The 19,955-nt window shown below is 39.5% G+C and overlaps 2 protein-coding genes across 6 annotated transcripts in view; both read left to right on the top strand.

The window, feature by feature from the left end:
- Positions 1-17,073, top strand: part of nrbp2b (nuclear receptor binding protein 2b) — a 33,043-nt gene extending 15,970 nt beyond the window's left edge. Inside the window, exons 2-18 of one of the 3 annotated variants that reach the window (XM_032504038.1) lie at positions 8,490-8,612; positions 9,165-9,266; positions 9,370-9,459; positions 10,440-10,480; positions 10,574-10,668; positions 10,817-10,840; positions 10,944-11,030; positions 11,898-11,953; positions 12,045-12,140; positions 12,396-12,528; positions 12,879-12,981; positions 13,088-13,138; positions 13,227-13,362; positions 13,679-13,732; positions 13,942-14,005; positions 14,549-14,604; positions 14,736-17,073. In XM_032504038.1, coding sequence (XP_032359929.1) covers positions 8,490-8,612; positions 9,165-9,266; positions 9,370-9,459; positions 10,440-10,480; positions 10,574-10,668; positions 10,817-10,840; positions 10,944-11,030; positions 11,898-11,953; positions 12,045-12,140; positions 12,396-12,528; positions 12,879-12,981; positions 13,088-13,138; positions 13,227-13,362; positions 13,679-13,732; positions 13,942-14,005; positions 14,549-14,604; positions 14,736-14,822 — 1,398 coding nt within the window. In that variant the 3' untranslated portion in view covers positions 14,823-17,073. Of the gene's footprint in view, positions 1-8,489; positions 8,613-9,164; positions 9,267-9,369; positions 9,460-10,439; positions 10,481-10,573; positions 10,669-10,816; positions 10,841-10,943; positions 11,031-11,897; positions 11,954-12,044; positions 12,141-12,395; positions 12,529-12,878; positions 12,982-13,087; positions 13,139-13,226; positions 13,363-13,678; positions 13,754-13,941; positions 14,006-14,548; positions 14,605-14,735 lie in introns of all 3 variants that reach the window. The other 2 variants (XM_032504040.1, XM_032504039.1) reach the window with 2 other exon arrangements.
- Positions 17,074-18,513: 1,440 nt separating this feature from the next.
- Positions 18,514-19,955, top strand: part of puf60b (poly-U binding splicing factor b) — an 8,598-nt gene continuing 7,156 nt past the window's right edge. For 2 of the 3 annotated variants that reach the window (XM_032504037.1, XM_032504036.1), the window contains exon 1: positions 18,514-18,612. In XM_032504037.1, coding sequence (XP_032359928.1) covers positions 18,592-18,612 — 21 coding nt within the window. In that variant the 5' untranslated portion in view covers positions 18,514-18,591. The remainder of the gene's footprint in view (positions 18,613-19,955) is intronic. The other variant, XM_032504035.1, reaches the window with a different exon arrangement.

Here is a 19,955-nt window from a genome sequence, read left to right as displayed (position 1 = left end):
GACCAAAGCACTGGTATGTGTTTGTGCCAGAGTGCAAGAAGGCGCCAGGAATGAAACGGCACATTGTGAAATAACATTTCACAATGGCCAGTAAAGTGAAAAGCTCAAATCTATTGTGTGTATATTGTGTATAGTACAAGTGTTTCTTTGTTTTGTCAGTTTAACATAGTGGAATAAGAAGTAGAACATTTTCCTCTAAAATATGGTGGAATACAAGTATAAATTTGCATAACATTGAAACCTTACTCGAGTACAGTACAAGCCCCTCAAAATTACTTTTAAAGCTGTGGTAGGCACTTTATTATTGGCGTTGTTGGCCAAAAACATCATAATAATCTTTCAGCATATTGTAATTCAACTGGTCTGAGACAAACTCCTGACTCCTGAACCTCGTCTTGGTTCTGTGTCCTGGCTTTAGAAAATCTAGCCATGATCCAATACTTTGGTCAGTCACAGGTCATTTCAGAAAAGGAAAGCGTTACCGCTGGCAGTTTTGCACATGTCTTGCCTGTGCGCCAGAGAGGGAAGAGGGAGAGCAACTGAGGGGTGTTTCACTCTACTTCAAAATGTGCACTACTTATGTAAATGCATAACATTCCATACATATTGATGACCAAACTTATGCATATAGGGCTGAAAAGGTCTGCAAGATGGACTTGAAAAACTTGCTTTTCTCATTGTGGGAAAACCCCGGAGCCATCCTGGGACTGGACCAGCCATAAAAGAGCATTTTTCTGCTCAAAACAGCCACTGTATAGGAGACATCACTCAAACGTGTAGAAATGGGATGTTTGTGTTATTCATTGTTGTTGTTTTTACTGTCTGATTGTGACAGGAATTGTGAGTATGATAAGCAGATGTACCGTCCAACAATACAGGAGTGAAGAGCTGTGGATGAGTCACAGATTTTCCACAATCATGACTCAACATAGATCTCTAATAAATTTAAGATAATAGCTGAAAGGTTATGTAAGGATCTGTGGTCTGAAAAAATTGCCCTGCATGTTGTTGCTGCCACAGGAGAGATAGTGAGATAAAATCTTAGTTTGAGACTGAGTCAGCATGTCTGATTGATTTGTCACTACATCATTAACCAGGAAATGCTTTCCAACACAAGACTCCAACAAAAGCCAACCATCTTTTGAGCCGAGGTCTGATGTGATTTAACTAAAATTACGCCTACAACAACCACCCTATAAGGAAGAAGGGAAGCATCACCACAGGATGGAACACAATCACCCCCAATGTCATTTAATGTTTAATTCAGTCGTCAAATTAAATTTTTTAAAACAAATGAGTATTTTACTAAACAAAGCCTGGATTATCTTAGGGATTCATGTGAAATGACGCACAAATATTTGACACAATATGAATAATTCCCACGTGAACTAAGTATAATCAACTCTCTTGCTTTGTTTATTAATTAAGCTGTGGTGCATCAGTTGTAGTTGTAACACTGTGAGTTTGAGTCTCTCTCTCTCACACACACATTTGTCCTGTAAAATCAGCTCAACTCTCATCCAAAACGAAGAATGATTAGATGGATTATGAATGACTGAATTGTTGCAATAACTTCCACTCATTGTTTGAGGTGGGAAAGTCAGAATAGTGTGGTGATAACAGAGCCTGATAATGGTTTATGTTGCTACATAATGAAGTTTTACCACCTCTCACGTTAGAGGAGAGCCGGGTGGGTGCTGAGGTGTGATAAGGCAGGGTGTTATTTCTCCCACGTAGGCCTTTCCTATTCTCTCCCAACTGTCAACTCACGATAGCCAAGATGCTGCTTCACACGTTTATCAGAGAAAACCTACTCGTATTTGGCTAAGATAAGAGACAGAAAAATATCTCACTCGTAAATGAAACATGAAAGCAGTAAAAATGTGTGTCTATGCTACTGAAGGTCTTTTTTGTAAACTTTCTTTTAGTCCATACAATGCCAGGTTTGTTAATGGCATGAGTACTCCTTTTACCCCGTAAATGTTACAAATGTGTAATCTTATCGCCTTTGTCTTAAGAGATTTGGTAGGTAAATGAGTGAACTCGCACTGCAGTTATGCAGATAAAACCGGACCTTGTGCTGTTTTTTTCCACTTGAAACACCGGAATGTTTGATTGGTTGAACTGGATGGGGGTGTGTATTTAAAGGGCAGTGGGCTTACTAGCTCACCGACTCGCATGGCTTCAGGAAGGTTAATGGGTTTGACAAGGACAGAGTTATGCTCAGGGATCACAGTAGAGTGCACACATTCATCAGAGTGATGCTCTGACTCAGATAGTTGGATTCTGATTACTGCTGCAATGATTTATTAAAATGACATTATTCACCCCGTGTGGTTCAAGGAAATAGTCTTATTTATGGCCTGTAAAAATAAAATAATGATCCTTTTTTGAGGGACATTGAAGAGACAGTTTGTAAATTAATGGATCCCCTAACATCCCCTGAATTTGGCCCACCCCATGAGAAAGAGAGAGACATCATGGCTTTCAAACGAGCTAAGCGGCAGTTGATCAAGGCCACGCTCCCTGCCACCACCTTGCCCCCCCCCCCCCCCCTCATCCTCAAAAACTACAGACAGAAATGGCATATACTAAGGAAAGCTCATTGTGGGACTGGCTCTAGTGGCTGTATTCTGCTTAGCAGCATTTATCAACTTCTGAGAATACAAATCTGCAAACTGTCATAAATAAATTATAAAAACAATAACATAACGAATAACAAACTATTATTAAAACAAACAATTTTAACAATAGTAGTGCTGCACACAGTACCAACCAGCAGCATTCTTTTGTTTAGGTCTGAAGAAAATGTATTACAGTTGAACACAAAAATTTAGTGGATCGTCAGAGTGGTGTGTGTGTGTGTGTGTGTGTGTGTGTGTGTGTGTGTGTGTGTGTGTGTGTGTGTGTGTGTGTGTGTGTGTGTGTGTGGTGTGTGGTGTGTGTGTGTGTGTGTGTGTGGTGTGTGGTGGTGTGTGTTGTAGTAGTATGTATATATTAATATATATATATAAATGTTGTGTTGTTTGTATGTTGTATGTTTGTAATTTTTGGGAGTCAATATGTCTGTATTTATTTATGATTGTGTGTTGTTTGTACCCTCTGTAATGTGTTATGCTACTTTTTTTTGTCTGGACCTCGAGTCTGTAAAAAAAAATCAAATAAAAAAAAAAAAGCCAAAAATCCTCTGATTAATCGGCCGAATGATTAGTCAGTCGACCTCTACTCTTAAACAGTTAGTTACCCATGACTTTATGAAAAGCTTTATGTAACGAGGCTTCTCAACACTTCCCATGCATATCACATCTCAGTCAGGGCAGCTTTTGTCTTCTTGAATGCAGTTGTGGTTTTACCATCTCTCTCCCACTGGCCCTATAAATCTGCAGCTTTGTCCCTGTGACAATGAGAATGAGACAGCGTGGCAAGTGTAATCTTGTAAACCTGGTACAGACCGAAACACAGACAGTAACTGCTAAACCAGATGCTGGATTTGAAAGACACAGCATCTGCAAAAACCAATCATTTTCTTATATTTTCTAAGGCCCTAGTTACGTAAAAAGAAAAGTCCTGGATTTGGTCAAGGCGGACTTTTTTGTCAGCTGGTCTAATTTCATTTCATCCAAACCTTTTTTATTAAAATGGATCACATTTATTTACAGCACAAAAGGACATGTACTTCTTCTTTTCTAAATTTGGATGACCAGCAGAGCTGCATTAACGAGGCTGAATAACTTTCATTGTGTTTTGACCAAGTTGTGTACTGTTTTTTTTTTTTTTGTTCCCATCTGCTCTTGCTGCTCTTGCTCCAACATTCCTCTTCGTGGGGAGCTTTAACTGATCCATGAGAAAATGAATAAGTGAGATGTGATGAAGGGCTGATCTGTTCGATAATAGCTCTGTGACCTTGTGTGTTCTTTTGAAAGAGCTCAAACCTTTTTTATACGCTTGGGAAAATTGAGGTCTTGGCAGCAGATTTAGATAATGTGATGTGAGCTATGAAGGGCATTAATCTGAGAAAAGGCTCCAGACAAGTAAACAGGATTTTTGTCTGACGACTTACAATCAATCAAGTAGAACATACACGGTCACCTAACCAAACTGTATGTAAAGGGTTGAGATGCACATTTCCTGTTCCCCAGTTCGACTTGTCACAACTGTTGCATCATGTTAGTCTTCAAGCTGAATGGACACGGACACACCACACACACACACACACACAAAAAACACCCAAACCACACACACACACACACACACACACACACACACACACACACACACACACTGACCTGATGGTGTGCTGCACATGTGTCATTCCTTGGACAAGAGAAAGAAGGAGATGTGAAGGCGGACTGTAGAGCGGCCGGTGTAGCTGGTGAGGGTCACCAGACGGTCACCAGACGGTCAGTGCCTTAAGGCCTTGGCGCTGACCGGACAGGAACAAGGAGCAGCAGGAGGTCCCGATGGTTGTTCAGCGTGTTTGCTGTGAAGTCTGGTTTGCTTTGGTGCTTGCTCATTAGCACGTTGGTGTGGAACAGGAACGGAACTGTGTTTTATAGATGTAAAAGGGCGTAGGCAAGAAAAAATGAATGGTAAAAGAAAGAAGTTAAAAAAAAAAAAAGTCATACTGTCAGAAAGATGAAGGTTTCACCTGCATCAAATGCACATCAAGTCAGAGATGTAATCATCTAATTACCCGTATTTACAATTATCTGTAATCAGAACACATTATTTTTTTAGGTAATAGCAGTTTTTTAGGGATTTACAATATCTAACGCCCTGCTTAAATTGAAGAGGCATTATTCACACATCCACATTGCAGACTTGATTTTCTCTAACTCTTGCATTTTGGGTAACTCTTTCATCCTGCGCCCCTTTGATGCCAGTGAAATCTCTGAGAGAGAAAGTACAAAGCAACAAAGAAAGAAGTCTGCATTCATTTACATACAGTACAGGCACCAACAAGTATCTAGTACAGAGTGATGCAGTTGGGTGTAGCCTGTACAAAATCAGCATTAAATATTAATGTGGAGCGTGAGCATCAGCTCATTGTTGAGGTATAAAGGTGTAGGAAGAGGCTCAGTGAAGGCGAGATGCCGACGATTGGGAGACAAAGCTCTTTGTCTCAATAAAGCTTAGACCCACACGGTCTCAGACAAAGACACTTATATACGCCTTTGCGCGGAGATTCACGCTGAAAGAGCTGCTGTACTTAAGTTTAGTCCTCTCTAATCCTTTCCTCTGTCCGTTCATCAAGCACCTTTTCTCATTTTAAGATAATTTGCTGCACTTGTGCCAAATGTAAAAGATCCTACCCTGACTCTGGGCAATATGAAGAAGAGGCACAGATGGGATTTGTACCCATGCCTGATCTTAGAATAGCATAACAAGGTTACCTGTACTGTGCTGGTCGTATTTTTTCATTTACAAATAAAAATGAATGAGATAATGAGAGGTTAGGGCAACAGCCTTCAAGATCCAGTTTTACCTGGTTTAATTGTTTAGTGAACAAAGTTTAGAATAGAAGTTGTTTTGACATGAACACACAACCCTTTAAATCTCCTTCCACACCCTAAACCCCCCTCCCTTAAAGCAGCCAATCACAGCCGAGCATCCAGGGTGCTGTTTACGAGTCTCGCGCTGACATGTCCACGCACGCAACAGACCCCGTTAAAACCAGACGCTGGGACAGAAGACCAAGTGTTTCTCAAACTCTAGAAAAAATAAACAGCAGCCGAGTCTTGACGCCAGAGGGAAACTGGAATGATTCCTTTCTGATATCTCATTGAAGCAAAGGAACTCCCTCTTCTGTCAGCCAGTCAGAGGATTGTGTTTACGCTCGGTAATACCACTAATCAGATTATCAATTCTTGTAGAGAGGGAGTACTGAGATTATGTCATATATTCTCCACTGCCCACCCTTGTCTATAAAGAGAGCTCTACTGCTGCTCTGTAGGCTGTGCAATAAACAAACCACAGTGGCCAACAAGCATTTCTTTGTCTTAAGGCTCAAGAAAATATCTGCAATGTCTGAAGAATCTGCATTTTTATGCAAGCGTGTGTGGTGTTGAGTGTTGTTTATCTTCTGCTTGGTTCTTTTTTAACAAACCTGCTATTGAGCCAGACCCAGAGAGACGTCTTTTGACTCCATTCATCACTCATTGTTAGATGATGATGATGTCATGAAGCATGGAGCTTTGTAGGATAGTCAATGTTTAGCTTTGAGCAGTAATACGTAGTAATTGGAGTGGAGAGAGAAGCACAAATAATAGTTGTTCAGTTGCCACCCTGTCATCAAGCTCTGCGTCAGTTCTCAGCTGCATGCCACAGCATCATATTATTTCCTTGCAGCCTGGTGGCAAATGTTCGGTGACATTGTACCACTGATTTAAAGTTCTCAGTTTGGGCCATAAACGCGTAGATCAATGGTTCTACGTTTTCTCTATAGAGCTAATACTTCATTGATCCTCGTCAGGAAAAAATCTCAAAGAGGTCAGAGGCCAGACACTGATTCTCCAATACCATCACGCAATACAGGATTGCATCATGGTTATTAGCAATGAGTTTACGCCTTGCACCACCACTTCTGCTGCATAAAAGTATCAGGAGGTTACGTCAGGTCCACAGCTGAGGCAGCAATATTACGTGTCTTTATCTCTTTGCCACTGTTATATAAACGCTCATGAAGTCCTGTCTGTTTCTTCCAGATTATTGACCCAGCCACTGCCTCTCCACTCCACTCTACTTCCTTTATTTCTTTGCAATTCTTGGATCTCCAGTGCCACCTGCTCCATCTTGTGGGCCGTGTATCATCTCCTCTTATCTCCCCTCCCTCTCTCTGTCTCCTACTAATCCACCCCTTCCTTATTTACACAAGCTGCTGCTCATCCTATTGTCCCTCTTTACCGTACGTACACACCGCCACCGACTTGAGCTGCAAAAAAGCTCTGGCCGCCCCGCCAAAGACGCTTGTCAAAAAGTACGGGGAAGCTTTGTGACGCTTTGGCCGCTCTGACGTGGCGGCGTTTTCTGTTCGACCGGGAGAAGCGCACGCTGCCACGGCCAATACACTGACACTAGAAACCTTTATAAATTACATATGTAATGACAGAAGTTGTATTAATTGGTCGCAACGGGGTCTGTTAGCAGTTAGCTCGCTTGTTAGCCGCTGGCATGCCGCTATGGCTCGCTCGTTAGCCGCTGAGCCATAGAGGCGTGCAGGCAGAGCGAGCAGCCGCCAGACTAATCTAGTGACCCGTGCCGGACTTCACTGTGAGCGGATGTGACCGGCAGTTAGCGTTAACTTGTTCCTATGAAACAACGTTGTATTATAAACGAAAGGTACCCCGCAACGCGATTATGACTTGTCCTCAGAATTAATGTTTTGGTAGGACGAAAGATTACATCTTATGTTTCTCCAGGATGCCAGCGTGAAGGACTTCATATTCCGATTGGCGGCTGGCGTTAGCCGCTGCTTGCCGCTGAACCGCGTCATAGCTCATTACCATAAAGTTGAAAAATTTCAACTTTCGATTGACGCTCAACACGCTCTAAACGCCCAAAACGCGACGCCGACAGATTTGCCGCTCCTTGCAGCTGAGAGAAGCCGGCTTCCATTGAAAATGAATGACTTCCGGTAACTTTAGACGCTCAAGTCGGTGGCGGTGTGAACGTACGGTTACTCTTCATCGTCACATGTTAAAGCTGGCTGGCAACATTTAACATATCATTGGCACGGTGAATTTTCTTCCATCTATCCATACTGATGCCTTTTAATGCATTAATGGATGAAAAACTGAACTGGATGGTGCTTAAATCCATAGTGCCTAATAGGTTCAGCTTGTTATTAATGTAGCTGCCACTGTCAGATCTCTGTGAATGGGTTTATGAAGCTTTTAGCAGATCTTATAGTCAAAGCAAGGGTGGTGTCTAATCCTTTCAGACAGGCTTTTTTGTTGTTGTTAATTTTAGGCCTTAAAAAGTTCTTAATTTGCTGAAGCATTGTGTTCTAGGTCTTAAATAATTGTAAACACATCTTAATTGTCCTACGTCCATGGAACGCAACCTCTAATGCTCACTGAAATGTTTTTTTTATTCCGTGGTGTTGTAGTTCTTCCTTTTGATAGTCCAAATATAATTTGCTGTATATGTACAGATTATTATTACTTTGTGTCCCTTTCATTCAGTTTGAATACATTTAATTACTTTGCAAGTACATTTGTGACTCTGCATTTCATTGTACTTTAATGTCGTGATGTAGGTCTTAAATTTCATTCATAAAGGTCTTAAAAAGTCTTAAATTTGACTTGGTAAAACCTGCAGAAAACCTGTTTATGTTGCTCTGTATCTGCATGTATAAAAGGTTTGAATAAATCAGTTAATGTCATTGTTGTGGTATTAAAAACTAGGACAGCAATAAATGTGTACTTGCGGTTGTAGTACTGTATAGCATCATGCCAAGTCCTACATGTGTTTCTTTCTGCCCCCTGCAGGTGAGCCAAGGTAATGTCCCAGGTGTGGAAAGTGCCTCTCTGGCCATGGACACAGAGGAGGGCGTGGAGGTGGTGTGGAACGAGGTGCTCTTCTCAGACAAGAAGGTCTTCAAAGCACAGGAGGTACTGTTGCTCTTATTCCCTACAGCCAAGACAGGCAGTATTTACTGTTATTATCAGATGACTAGAAGGGACCGAACACATTGTTCATATCTTGGTCCTAAGATAAGGGTCAACTCCGCTATACATTTTATTTCATTGACTGATTATTATAATGAAATGAAAAAAAACTAATTTAGAGTCTCAAAACGTTTTATGGACCGTGAGTTAGAGGTCTTTAATGATTATTGCGTTATTGGTATGTATAAAAAATAATGAAAAATGTGGCACATTAAAGTTGCTAATTTTGTCCAACTAAGAGTCCAAAACTCAAAGGTATTCACATAATTACAATCTAAGACAACCATCATATATGAACATTTGGGAAGTTTAAAATAATTTAATTTATAATTTAATTTATTTAAAAAAATTACAATTAATCCAATATCTGAATTGTTTATAACTTATAGTTTTAGCTTTATTGGAGAAGGACAAGGGATTGATGGACCATTCTTGGTCCATGATGTAATGTTTAAAGTGCTGAACCACCTCTGCTGATTGTGTTGTTTTTTTTAGGAGAAGATCAAGGAGATGTTTGAGAACCTGATGCAGGTCGAACACCCCAACATCGTCAAGTTCCACAAGTACTGGCTGGATATGAAGGAGAGCCAGGCACGGGTATGATTTGTTTTTCATTATTTCTCTGGTCTTTCTTTCTCTCTCTGTCCTTTTTTTCCCTCCACACACACATTTGTGAATTAACTCCATTTGTGGCCCACAGGTTATATTCATCACAGAATACATGTCATCGGGCAGCCTTAAGCAGTTTCTGAAGAAAACTAAGAAGAACCACAAGACTATGAATGTAAAGGTGAGTGTTTTCTAGTCACATTGGCTACTGTGTTAGTGTTTTTGCTCAGTCTGTCTCCTGGTGGTGGCCTAGGTTACTGCACCCCATCACTATGCGGATCCATATTTTCTGCAGGATGAGAGATGATGTAACAGGACACCCTGGTGACTCAGTCTGCTCAGACATATACACTCACAGGCCACTTTATTAGGTACACTTGGCTAGTACCGGATTGGCCCCACTTTTACTTTCTGAACTGCCTCAATTATTTGCGGCATAGATTCAACAAGGTGCTGAAAACATTCCTCAGATATTTTGTCCATATTGGCATGAGAGCATCACGCAGTTGCCAAAGGTGCTCATCCCAAAGGTGCTCGGTTGGATTTAGATCTGGGGACTGTGGAGGCCATTTGAGTGAAGTGAACTCAACAATGCTCAATTGGTACTTAGGGGCCCAAAGTGTCTCAAATAAATATCCCACACCATTACACCACCACCACCATCCTGAACCTTTGATACAAGGCAAGCTGGATCATTGCTTTTTATGTTGTTTACGCCAAATGCTGATCCTACCATCGGATGGTTGCGCATGAAAATCATTGTAGATCAGCAGTTTCTGAAATTTTAAAACCCAAAGACCAGCTACCATGCCCGGTTCAAAGGCACTTTAATTTCCCCATTCTGTTAATGCTTGGTATCAACCTTTGAAGTTGAAACCTCGGCTGCCATGTGATATGTTGATGAGATATTTGCATTAGAAAGCAGTTAAACAGTTAGACATAAGAAAATGGCCCGTGAGTGTATAACTTGGGTTTGAAATCTGCATCTCATCCTCTCTCTTTTTTCTGTCTTTTACATCTGCTGTTTTTTATTCTATAATAAAGCCATAGTAACAGTGCTATATTGTGCTATATTTGGTATTCTTCACATAGGAACCTGAGAATGAGGGAGGGATTTGTATCTTTAGAGGATTCATGTTGCTCTGTTACACTATATTTTAGGCCTGGAAGAGATGGTGCACCCAGATTCTCTCTGCCCTCAGGTACTGACTGATTTCTTCCCCAGGATTTTAACATGAGAGATTTCTATTATCTCAGGCATCACATTAATCACACGGTTTATTATCTACTGGCAGTTATCTGCACTCTTGTGATCCACCGATAATCCATGGCAACCTGACGTGCGACACCATCTTCATTCAGCACAACGGCCTCATCAAGATCGGCTCAGGTCTGCTCCCGGCAGGGCGTTTTATGTTACTACAACCAGCATAGACCATCCATGTTGTAACCCCAGACTGTGGATTGCTGGAAATTAATCTCTGCAGATTTGCTAAACAGAATAAATATCTCAATTGTGCTTAATTTTCTTTCCACAGTGTGGCATCGGTTATTTGTTAATGGTAAGAAATGGATAGTTTTGTAGCAGATATGTTTAAATTTGTGTCATATGCATCAATTAATTTCATCCAACGTATCTATACTATTTGTGTCTTCTGTAACCAGTTTTTCCAGATGCCAGCGTCCACGGTAAAGCGAGGCAACATCGCGATGAGCAGAGGAATCTTCATTTTTTTGCTCCAGAATATGGATGTAAGTGTGATGGAGCGGAGTTTGTGTGCCACGGTCACTTTTATGCTATCAAATCTATCTTCATTCGTTTTTAACTGGATGATTCACCCCAAAGTGAAAACCTAGTCATTCCCACCATTTCTAGGATGCTCCTCTAAAATTTGGTAAAATCCCCAAAACACTCCACGTTAGCCCCTGTATATCCATGTTATCCTCACCCCACACATTTGCAGCTATCTAAAAAAATGTTTTCAGTCACATCTCAGTGTTTGCCCTATGTTTGTGGAAGAACTGTGTTATTTAGCAGGGGGTTTAGAGGTCCTCCTTCAAGAAAACATACGTTTGTTAATGAAATAATAAAAAATGGCAATTTCACATTATTTTAGACGACTATTATTACTACCATATATGTGTCTAAAACGGTGTAAAAGATAGAGCAGATTAAAAAAAAAATTAAAACACAGAAAGCTAATCTTTAGACGTGAGAAAATTATTTTTGTTACATTTATTCGTCTTAGGCAGTGCCCAAAACAGCTTGGGTGATGCTACCTTTAAAATGGTAGTGAAAACCTTGCATCTGAGTGTGTAGATTCTTCCACCAGAGAATTGTGGGAAGTTTGTGACCTAATGACTGTAATTTTAAAACGTAGTGAGGTAATGAGTGTCAGGATCATTGGAGCCACAGTGAAAGCCACAACATTCATTTTCTCCCACTCAGACATTCATGTTTTGCGCTGCTTTTAGAGTTGTACAAACATAGAATGGTCAATTGGTTGTTTGCATATAAGGCTCAATCCGACTACATTTTCATTTTGGGGTAAGCTCTTCCTTAAAGTTATCTATGTGTCTCACTTCCTTCAACTTTGTCTTCTCCATTTCTGTTCCTAGCTGACGAAGATGATTATGCCATTGATATTTTCTCTTTTGGCATCTGTGCTCTAGAGGTGAGAGGAACAGAACTGTGAGATTATCTTCTGTGTATGTGTGTGTGCACGTTTATGTGTGACTGTGTTAACAGATTATTTGCACCTCTAGATGGCAGTACTGGAGATCCAGGCCAATGGAGATATTGCTGTGTCCAAGGAAGCCATCATCACTGCAGGTCAATCCCTGGAAGACCCTCCCATGAGAGTGAGTCTCATCAATACTTCATGTCCTAAATATACACCAGGGCAACATGGAAATGAAGACACTACACTTCCTACACATTCCACTATGCTACTAGGTTTAATTCTTACCACATGCAGAGACTTTGTACAGTTTTGATGAATGGTTCAGTAAAACATGGCAGTAAATCCAGAACACAGCGTGATGCTCGGTAAACTAGGTCACACCGTGCAGTCATGTAATTATGTGTTGGACTCAGTGTCTTGTTACTTTCTGCAGGAGTTCACCCAGTCATGTTTGCGTCACGAAGCCAAGCTCCGTCCTACAGCTCACGACCTTCTGTTCCACCGAGTCTTGTTCGAGGTCCACTCCCTCAAACTGCTCGCCGCCCACTGCCTCATCAACAACCAGTGTGAGTTTCTCACCTCCACACGCCAAGCTTACCACACAAAAAGCCTCCTCTTGAATGCACATGAATGCATCAGATCGATGTGATTACTTCTGTGTGCCAAGCAGGTTTTAGAACTGTACTAATGGTATCTTTTTCCCCGCAAAATCCCTCATTTAAAATTCTTAAATCAATAATACAACACATTTTATCCTGTTGAGGAGCCAGTGTTATGGGTTTTACAATATATCCGCTAGCTTCAGCATACACTCTTGTAGTTTTAAGGTTTTTGAATAAAAAAAACAACAACTGATTTTGAAAAGACATAAGTTGACTAATGTCCAGATTATTTTTCTTGCCTCTTTCTTGCACAGACTTGCTCCCAGAAAACTGTGTGGAGGAGAAAACCAAGTCCTTTGACCCCAACGCTGTCATGGCAGAGATTAAACATGAAGACAGACAGGGAGTTCAGCTCAAGTAAAATTACGCACCTCATATCTTTGGTAACTTGTGAATATGTTGACATGACATATGAAACACAACACTCACTCTGCTCTACTGTGTGTTTCTTCACCTCCTGTAGATATTCCCATGTGTCCCCGTTGGAACTTGACAAGTTTCTGGAGGATGTCAAGTAAGTGGAACTTTAGTATTATTTTGTATCAGTTATGGCTGTGACTGCAGCATGAAGTTGAACATGTTGTCCTGTCACCTCTCTTCAGGAATGGGATTTACCCCTTGATGAACTTCGCCTCATCTCGACTTCACCCCGTCCCTCGAGCCCTCTCCTTGTCTCAGGAGCAGGTTGAGACGGTTAAGACGCCGACTCCTGAACCCCAGGAGACGGAAACAAGGAAGGTAAGACTTTCAAAAATGACCACAAAAAAGTGTTAGATACACAATTTGGCTTGCTACAGAGCAAACATGTGTGAGGTTATAAAATGTCCATGAAAGAGGATGTTTACAGTCCAGTTTCTGCAATATGTCAAGAATTAGAAAAAAGGTTGTGGAAACCAAACAATGACTTTAAAGACCTCCCTTTTGGTCATGTAAAATATGTAACAGGTCTGTTTATTATCATTATTATTATAATGCCTGTTTAGTATCACCCAAAAAAAATGAAGGATATTTTTGCTGTAACTCTCTTTATACTTTTTGTCTGTTGGTGTTGTAGGTTGTTCAAATGCACTGTAATTTGGAGTCAAATGAAGAAGGGACCAAAACTCATGTGAGTGACATGGTATTACAGGTACTTTGCCTATTTTAGTAAAAACCCTTTAGTTGGGCTCCATAAAATCAAGCATATTTGGTCTTTTTTTTGCCAGTAGCATTCTTCTAAAATCTCTGTATCAACATTATTTGTAGAAGTTCAGTCAGTTATAGTGGTTAAACATAAATCCAGCTTGATTTAAATTTGACTTTTTGATCTCTCCCCAGCTGTCTTTGTTTCTGAAGATGGATGACAAACTTCATAGACAGCTTAGCTGTGACATCCTTCCAAGTAAGTTGCTAACAACTCTGCCTTAAAAGAGAAGGCCAGCGTTATTCTATATTTATCTTATTGTCTGCAAACTCCGTGAAAAAACCAAAACCACCAAAGTGTCTGTTTCTCAACCTGTACCTTCCGACATCTCCAACCTTTCTGTGTCTCTCAGACCCAAGCCCATTGGCTTCTATTAAAGACATAAATCTTTAAAAATAAGTCAAGAATAAACACGCTTAGTATTTTCCTAAAACAGATGGACATTGTTTTTTACCAAATGTTTCTCAAACAGGAGTATATAGTGCATTTGTTGGGGACTATTTTCCGTGGCAGATTGACTTACAATTGAACTGCTGTACCCATGGTTATGGTAATTAAGAAACATGTCACCCAGCGCAACAGTGTGGCTTATTGGTGATCAATCCCTTGTTCGTTTTGGTCTTTTTTATGGATTGGTTGACAATAAGAAAAAATAGAGAAAATTACATACTTATCATTAAAAAACAACTTTCATTTTATCGCCGATTTTTGTACCTGAAATATTTCATGTGAAACTTTCAGCTGACACCTCCAAAGACCTTGCCAGTGAACTTGTTCACTATGCCTTCATAAATGAGGTGGATATAAAAGCTTTTTTATGATCTTCGTCAAACAAAAATGAATAAATGTGCTTACTGTGATTTTTGCATTTTTAAGCAAAACAGGAACTCATATCTACACTTAAAAAAATGTCCTGTGTGCTGTGTAGGAGGACAGTGAGAAGGTAGCAGTGTTCCTGGAGGACGCCATCAGCCGTCACCGGGTCAAAGCACTCGCCTCTGGGAGCACACAGTGAGGAGGGGTCACGCCAGTGTCTGGCCCAGATGGAGGGGCCCAAGCCATGACCACATGGATCAAATAATGGAGAAGGCAGCGGACAGTATGACACAGCCAGGAAAGAAGCTGACCCAGCTGGAGATCAAAAAGAGGACAAATACAGAAAGATGCTGGGCTGGGACAGTCAGTAAATCATCCTAGAGACAACAGAGAAACACCAGCGCTGAGAAAGAAACCAAAGGCACCTCTGGTTAGAGGGCCAGAGGCATCATGGCTGTGTTCGGCAATCCCACAAAACAGTGGAAGATTTTTAAACTAAAGAGGGCTATCATGCCTTAACATGTATTGACAACTTTTCCATAATACCACTATTCAGACCGTAAATGTTTTACTTACAAATGCAGCAGCTGTGTTTTCAGAAGGACATTTCATTGCTTGTTTGCACTCCAGTGTCCACTTTGATTGGTGATTATTTACTTTGAATTATAATCAAAGTAATTTACTAAAGCCCCTCTCCCGTACAAGCCACAGCCCTCCGTTTATTACAATTTGAGGAATTTAATATTCCGTCCAACATGCACTGTTAATACTCATTCAGTTGACTTATTTATTTCTGTTAAACTGTGAACAATAGAAGCTTTACACAAGCCTGTATTTTTTGTGTGCTTTTTATGATGTGCAAAGTTAACACACCTCACTGCACTCTTGGATCAAAGTCTACTTCTTCTAAACACACCATGCCTAAACGTAGTGACGAGCAATGAGATGATGCCTCTCTTTTAGCCTGTAGTGCTCTTAAGGGTTTTCCCTGTGAAAGTGTTCTGAAAGCCAAAGATTTGCAAAGTGCCTGAAATGGCAATGTACTTTGGACAAAATTTCCTTATGAAACCGTATCATACCCAACTTAACAATTTGTAATTTAACTGATTCAGGCTGACTTTTAGTTTTAAATTCAGATGCATTGATTCATACTAGTTCCCGTCTCTTATCACGAGTCCACATAGTCAATGTGAGTGTGAAGATGAGCCTGACAGTAATGGCAGCTCCAGTAAGAGCTGAAGCCTTTGTATGTTGGACAAATGGATCAGGTGATAAGCTCTCTGCTGCAGTAAATGTCCGTTTGGAAAGATCTGCAGTTCATGTACAAATATTGGAATAAATCACAAGAAGCTTGGGAAGTAAAGATCCCAGTCCTGTATAAATGGGATGAATGGTGTTGGTGATGTGATTAAGACTTGCTAACAAAACTTGCCATATTGTTGATATTACTGCTATACTTATTTTTGCGGTATTTCTTAAACCATCTAAGGATATTTGATAACACTGAACTTGTTTAGTGTTAACAGGTGTTTTAAAAGAAAAATCTACTCAAAAATCTTTAAGAATGTATGGTTTAGCATTTTAACTTGTATGTAATCGATAACAGTGCTAACCTCTGGAGGTTTCCATGGGCTACAGGAGATAAAACAGAATCTCTGATAAAAGAGAGGAATATTTTGTTTTGAACATGTTCCTGTCCGAGTATCAGATCTACTATTTCAGACAATTACAGTGTGAACTTGGGGATTTATTGCACTGCAGCCCACACAAACACAAAAATAGAATGCAGTCCTTCAGCGCTGCCAAATTTTCTTGTAAAGAATCCAGTCTTGGCACTGTAAAAAAAGACAACCGTTTGGGTGGATTTTTTTCTCTACAAAACTGGACAACAAAAAAACAACAATAACGAATTGTCCGATTGGTCTTCCGCGGTGTGGTCTTCTTTGTCAGATTCATTTAGCTCTGCTTCTTTGGTTTCCCGGGTCTGTACGGTCGCGGTTTCAATCAGTGTCATTAGTACTTACTCTACTCTGTGTCAAGCCTTCTTATCAGTGTGTCTCTGAAAACAGGAGCCCTGAGTTCTCACAGACACTCGCCAACTCTGGGCTGTGGTGTACATATTTATCTGTGGCTATTAAAGGGGTTTACTTTTAGAGAGCAGTGCCACTATTGCTCTCATTTGATTTAGTAAGCTGCATGTCTTAATAGCCTGCAACGATTCAAAACTTTTGCCTTTGTCAGTCACAGTTTGGTTCCAGAGGAGACCTGACCAAGAAAATGAATGTTAAATAAAAAATATATATCCATATCAGTTTTATTTTATGTAAAATTACTTCTTTTCCTGTGAATCTGTAGAATGAACTTGCCTTTGGATGTGTTCTACTTAAACCTTTGTTAAATATTGTAGCTATGGCAATTAATTACATGACAATAAACATATTGACATGATGGCTATGTCTGAAAATTCATTAATTGAGACAAATCCCAGTATGTATTGAGTGTATTTTGATGTTCACATCAACACATTTTCTACACAAGTATTATGGTTTTAATTAATAGGCGTCTCCAGTTTCATGGTAAATATATATTAAAAAGATTGAAAAATAAAATGCATATCATTCCCACATTCCCTCACTTCTTTCCTTGAGGTCCTATCACAGTTACAATATCAGAGCTATAATCGCTGATTTCTAATTAGACAAACTTAGGAAAAGGGACAGCAGAGCTTGACATTAGTTAGGCTGTGTTACATTTAGAATTTGGTGTTGAAAAGCCAAATTACTATTGAAAAAAAAAAAAAATGTAGTTTTGGACTTTTTGAGTCAAGTGTGCAACTGACCAGGAATTAATAAACTAAGCAAACACAAAAGGTACATATTGCAAGATTGGAGATGTTTGTTCTTATGTCAATAAACATGGAGCTGATAATTAAAAAAGACATGGTTTTTACTTTCAAAAGAACCTTGTTGGTTCAGTCTGTTACAAGAATATAAACTAGCGTTACAAACACATTACGAGTAATTACAAGACTATGAGTTATATATACATATATATATATATATATATATATACATGGTAACATATCCCATACAATTCTTGCGTAGTGTAGCTGTAACTTTGATTGAGGGATTATCTACTATTAAAAAAAACAATTGTAGGAAAGAAGAGATACTTTTTGTATTTATGAGGGTAATGTTTTGTAAAAAGCTACCAACATAAATCCATTCCACCGTGAGATTAAAAGATACCTGTAAACTGTGGCTAGATATTCTTTAGATTTATTTTTGATATTGTAAAATGAGATTTATTTTGTGAATATTAAGTTAACAGATGGCCTTTTTTTTAAGATTATTGAATTACAGGCAGGGTACAACACGTCCGATAGCTCCCTTCTTAACTTAAGAAACAGAATACACTATGAAGCTTAGTAACTTATTTCAGAAACCCTAAAAAAGGTCATCTGTTAACTAAATATTCACAAAATAAATCTCATCAAATGTCCCCATCTCAATAAATCCCATGGTACTGTGGAAAGTTGTATTGTTGTATTGTTTGTTGTATTGTTGTATTGTTTGTTGTATTGTTTTTCACTCTAGTAAATAACTCCGGCAAAAAATAAAAGCTATTAAAATGTAAGATCGTGCTCCTTATTGAATATTTTTACTTAATATACTGTATTTTCTATCTATTATATACTGACCCCTTTTATGTTTTGTGTTTTGCTTGATTTATGTTTTTCTTCTTATTTGCTTTTATGAATATTTTCTTATGTATCTGATAAAAAAAGTAAAGTATTACTGTTTTTAGTCACATAATTATAATGCTTACTGATTTAAAATAAAAAAACAAAGAGAGAAAAAAAACTTATCCACATCCACCCCATGGTTAAATTATCGCGATACATTATATTGAAAACGTCAGAATCTCGCGAGCGTTGTGGTGTGGGCCTTTCCAAGAAGGTGTGCTTCATGGCGGTAACAGAAACTGCGGTAAATAAATCCCTTGATAAATAGACACATTAACATTTCCAGCTACAGTGGCGGTTGCGTAAGTAATTCGTGATGTTTAGTGGAATTTATTTGTACTTTATATCCAGTGAAATGACAATATATCTCATTGGGGAAAATAGAACTTGCTTCAAACGCCATTGTAATGAATGCCTAGCTAACATCAGCTAGCTCCTTGCTAGCAACAAAGATAACGTAGCTAACCTAAGCTAAACTGAAACCAGGCCTCGCCGATCACATAGTGAATTTTGGTAATAATTGTGCAATTGATCATTAAGGTGTAGTACGGATGGTTCGTAGTTAATGTCCATATCAACTTTAGCTAATCCCGTGTTCGCCTAAGGTTTAACCTTAGCCCGTTGTTGCTACGTTATCAAGCGTTAATGTAGCTTATGTTGGGATGAGCTCCGTCATTAGCATTCATGTGCATCACGCTAACGTTGGCGAACTAAAACCTAGGAACCTAACAGGAAGGAAAAGTCATTACTCATCACATTAATCAATGGTGCAGAGCCTGTAGAATTCTAATTGTGTTATTTCTAGTTTTCTTTGACTAGCTAAAATTGAAGTACAGACGGCTTGTCTTGTGAAGATTGCAATGTAAAAATAATGCCAGCTACCTGTAGGGCTGGGTATCGTTCACGTTTTTGTGAATTCGATAACGGTTCCTGAACGATAGATTTTTTTTTTTTTTTTTTTCGAAATCCATTTAAAAAGAAATTACACATTACGTGCGACGCACACTGTAGTCATTCCTTTTTAAAATACAACACCACACATGTGAGCCATTTTCTGTAACATTGGTGTTTTTCTGCGTGCTCTACGTGCTGTAACGTTAGAGATCCAATGGCAAGCATGATTAGATCTTGGTATCAGCATGCTTATTAGCTCTCTGTTACTGATGAAATTTACTCCATAGGTAGTGAATGGAGAGGCACTTTTTCCATACTCGATGCTAAGGAGGAAATTCGGTCCGTGCCTAAAAGTATCGAAGTTCGGTACCCAGCCCTAGCTGCCTGTTTCTCTTATTGTTAGTCTGAAGGAATTTTTTATTTCCCCTAGAATTTGTTGAATTGTTAAAGCTTCCCCATCAGTCCTCTTCCCCTTGGGGGCTTTCCTGCCTCAGTCTGGTGGACCCAGCGATTAGCGGGTTGCGTAGGTAAGGAGTTTGTCCCGTCCCACCAGGTTTAAATCCGGGTGTATGTCCTGTATGCTAGAATATTAAATGATATCCTGTGCTGTGTGAGGTGATTTCTTTTTTTCTTTTTCTTTTTTACTGGAAAAATATAGTTATGTATTTGCATACAGGCAGGTGTTAAAGCTCC

Source organism: Etheostoma spectabile, chromosome 22 (genome assembly GCF_008692095.1).
Source record: "Etheostoma spectabile isolate EspeVRDwgs_2016 chromosome 22, UIUC_Espe_1.0, whole genome shotgun sequence".
Taxonomy (NCBI): Eukaryota; Metazoa; Chordata; class Actinopteri; order Perciformes; family Percidae; genus Etheostoma; species Etheostoma spectabile.
This window is presented reverse-complemented; position numbering and strand designations above follow the sequence as displayed.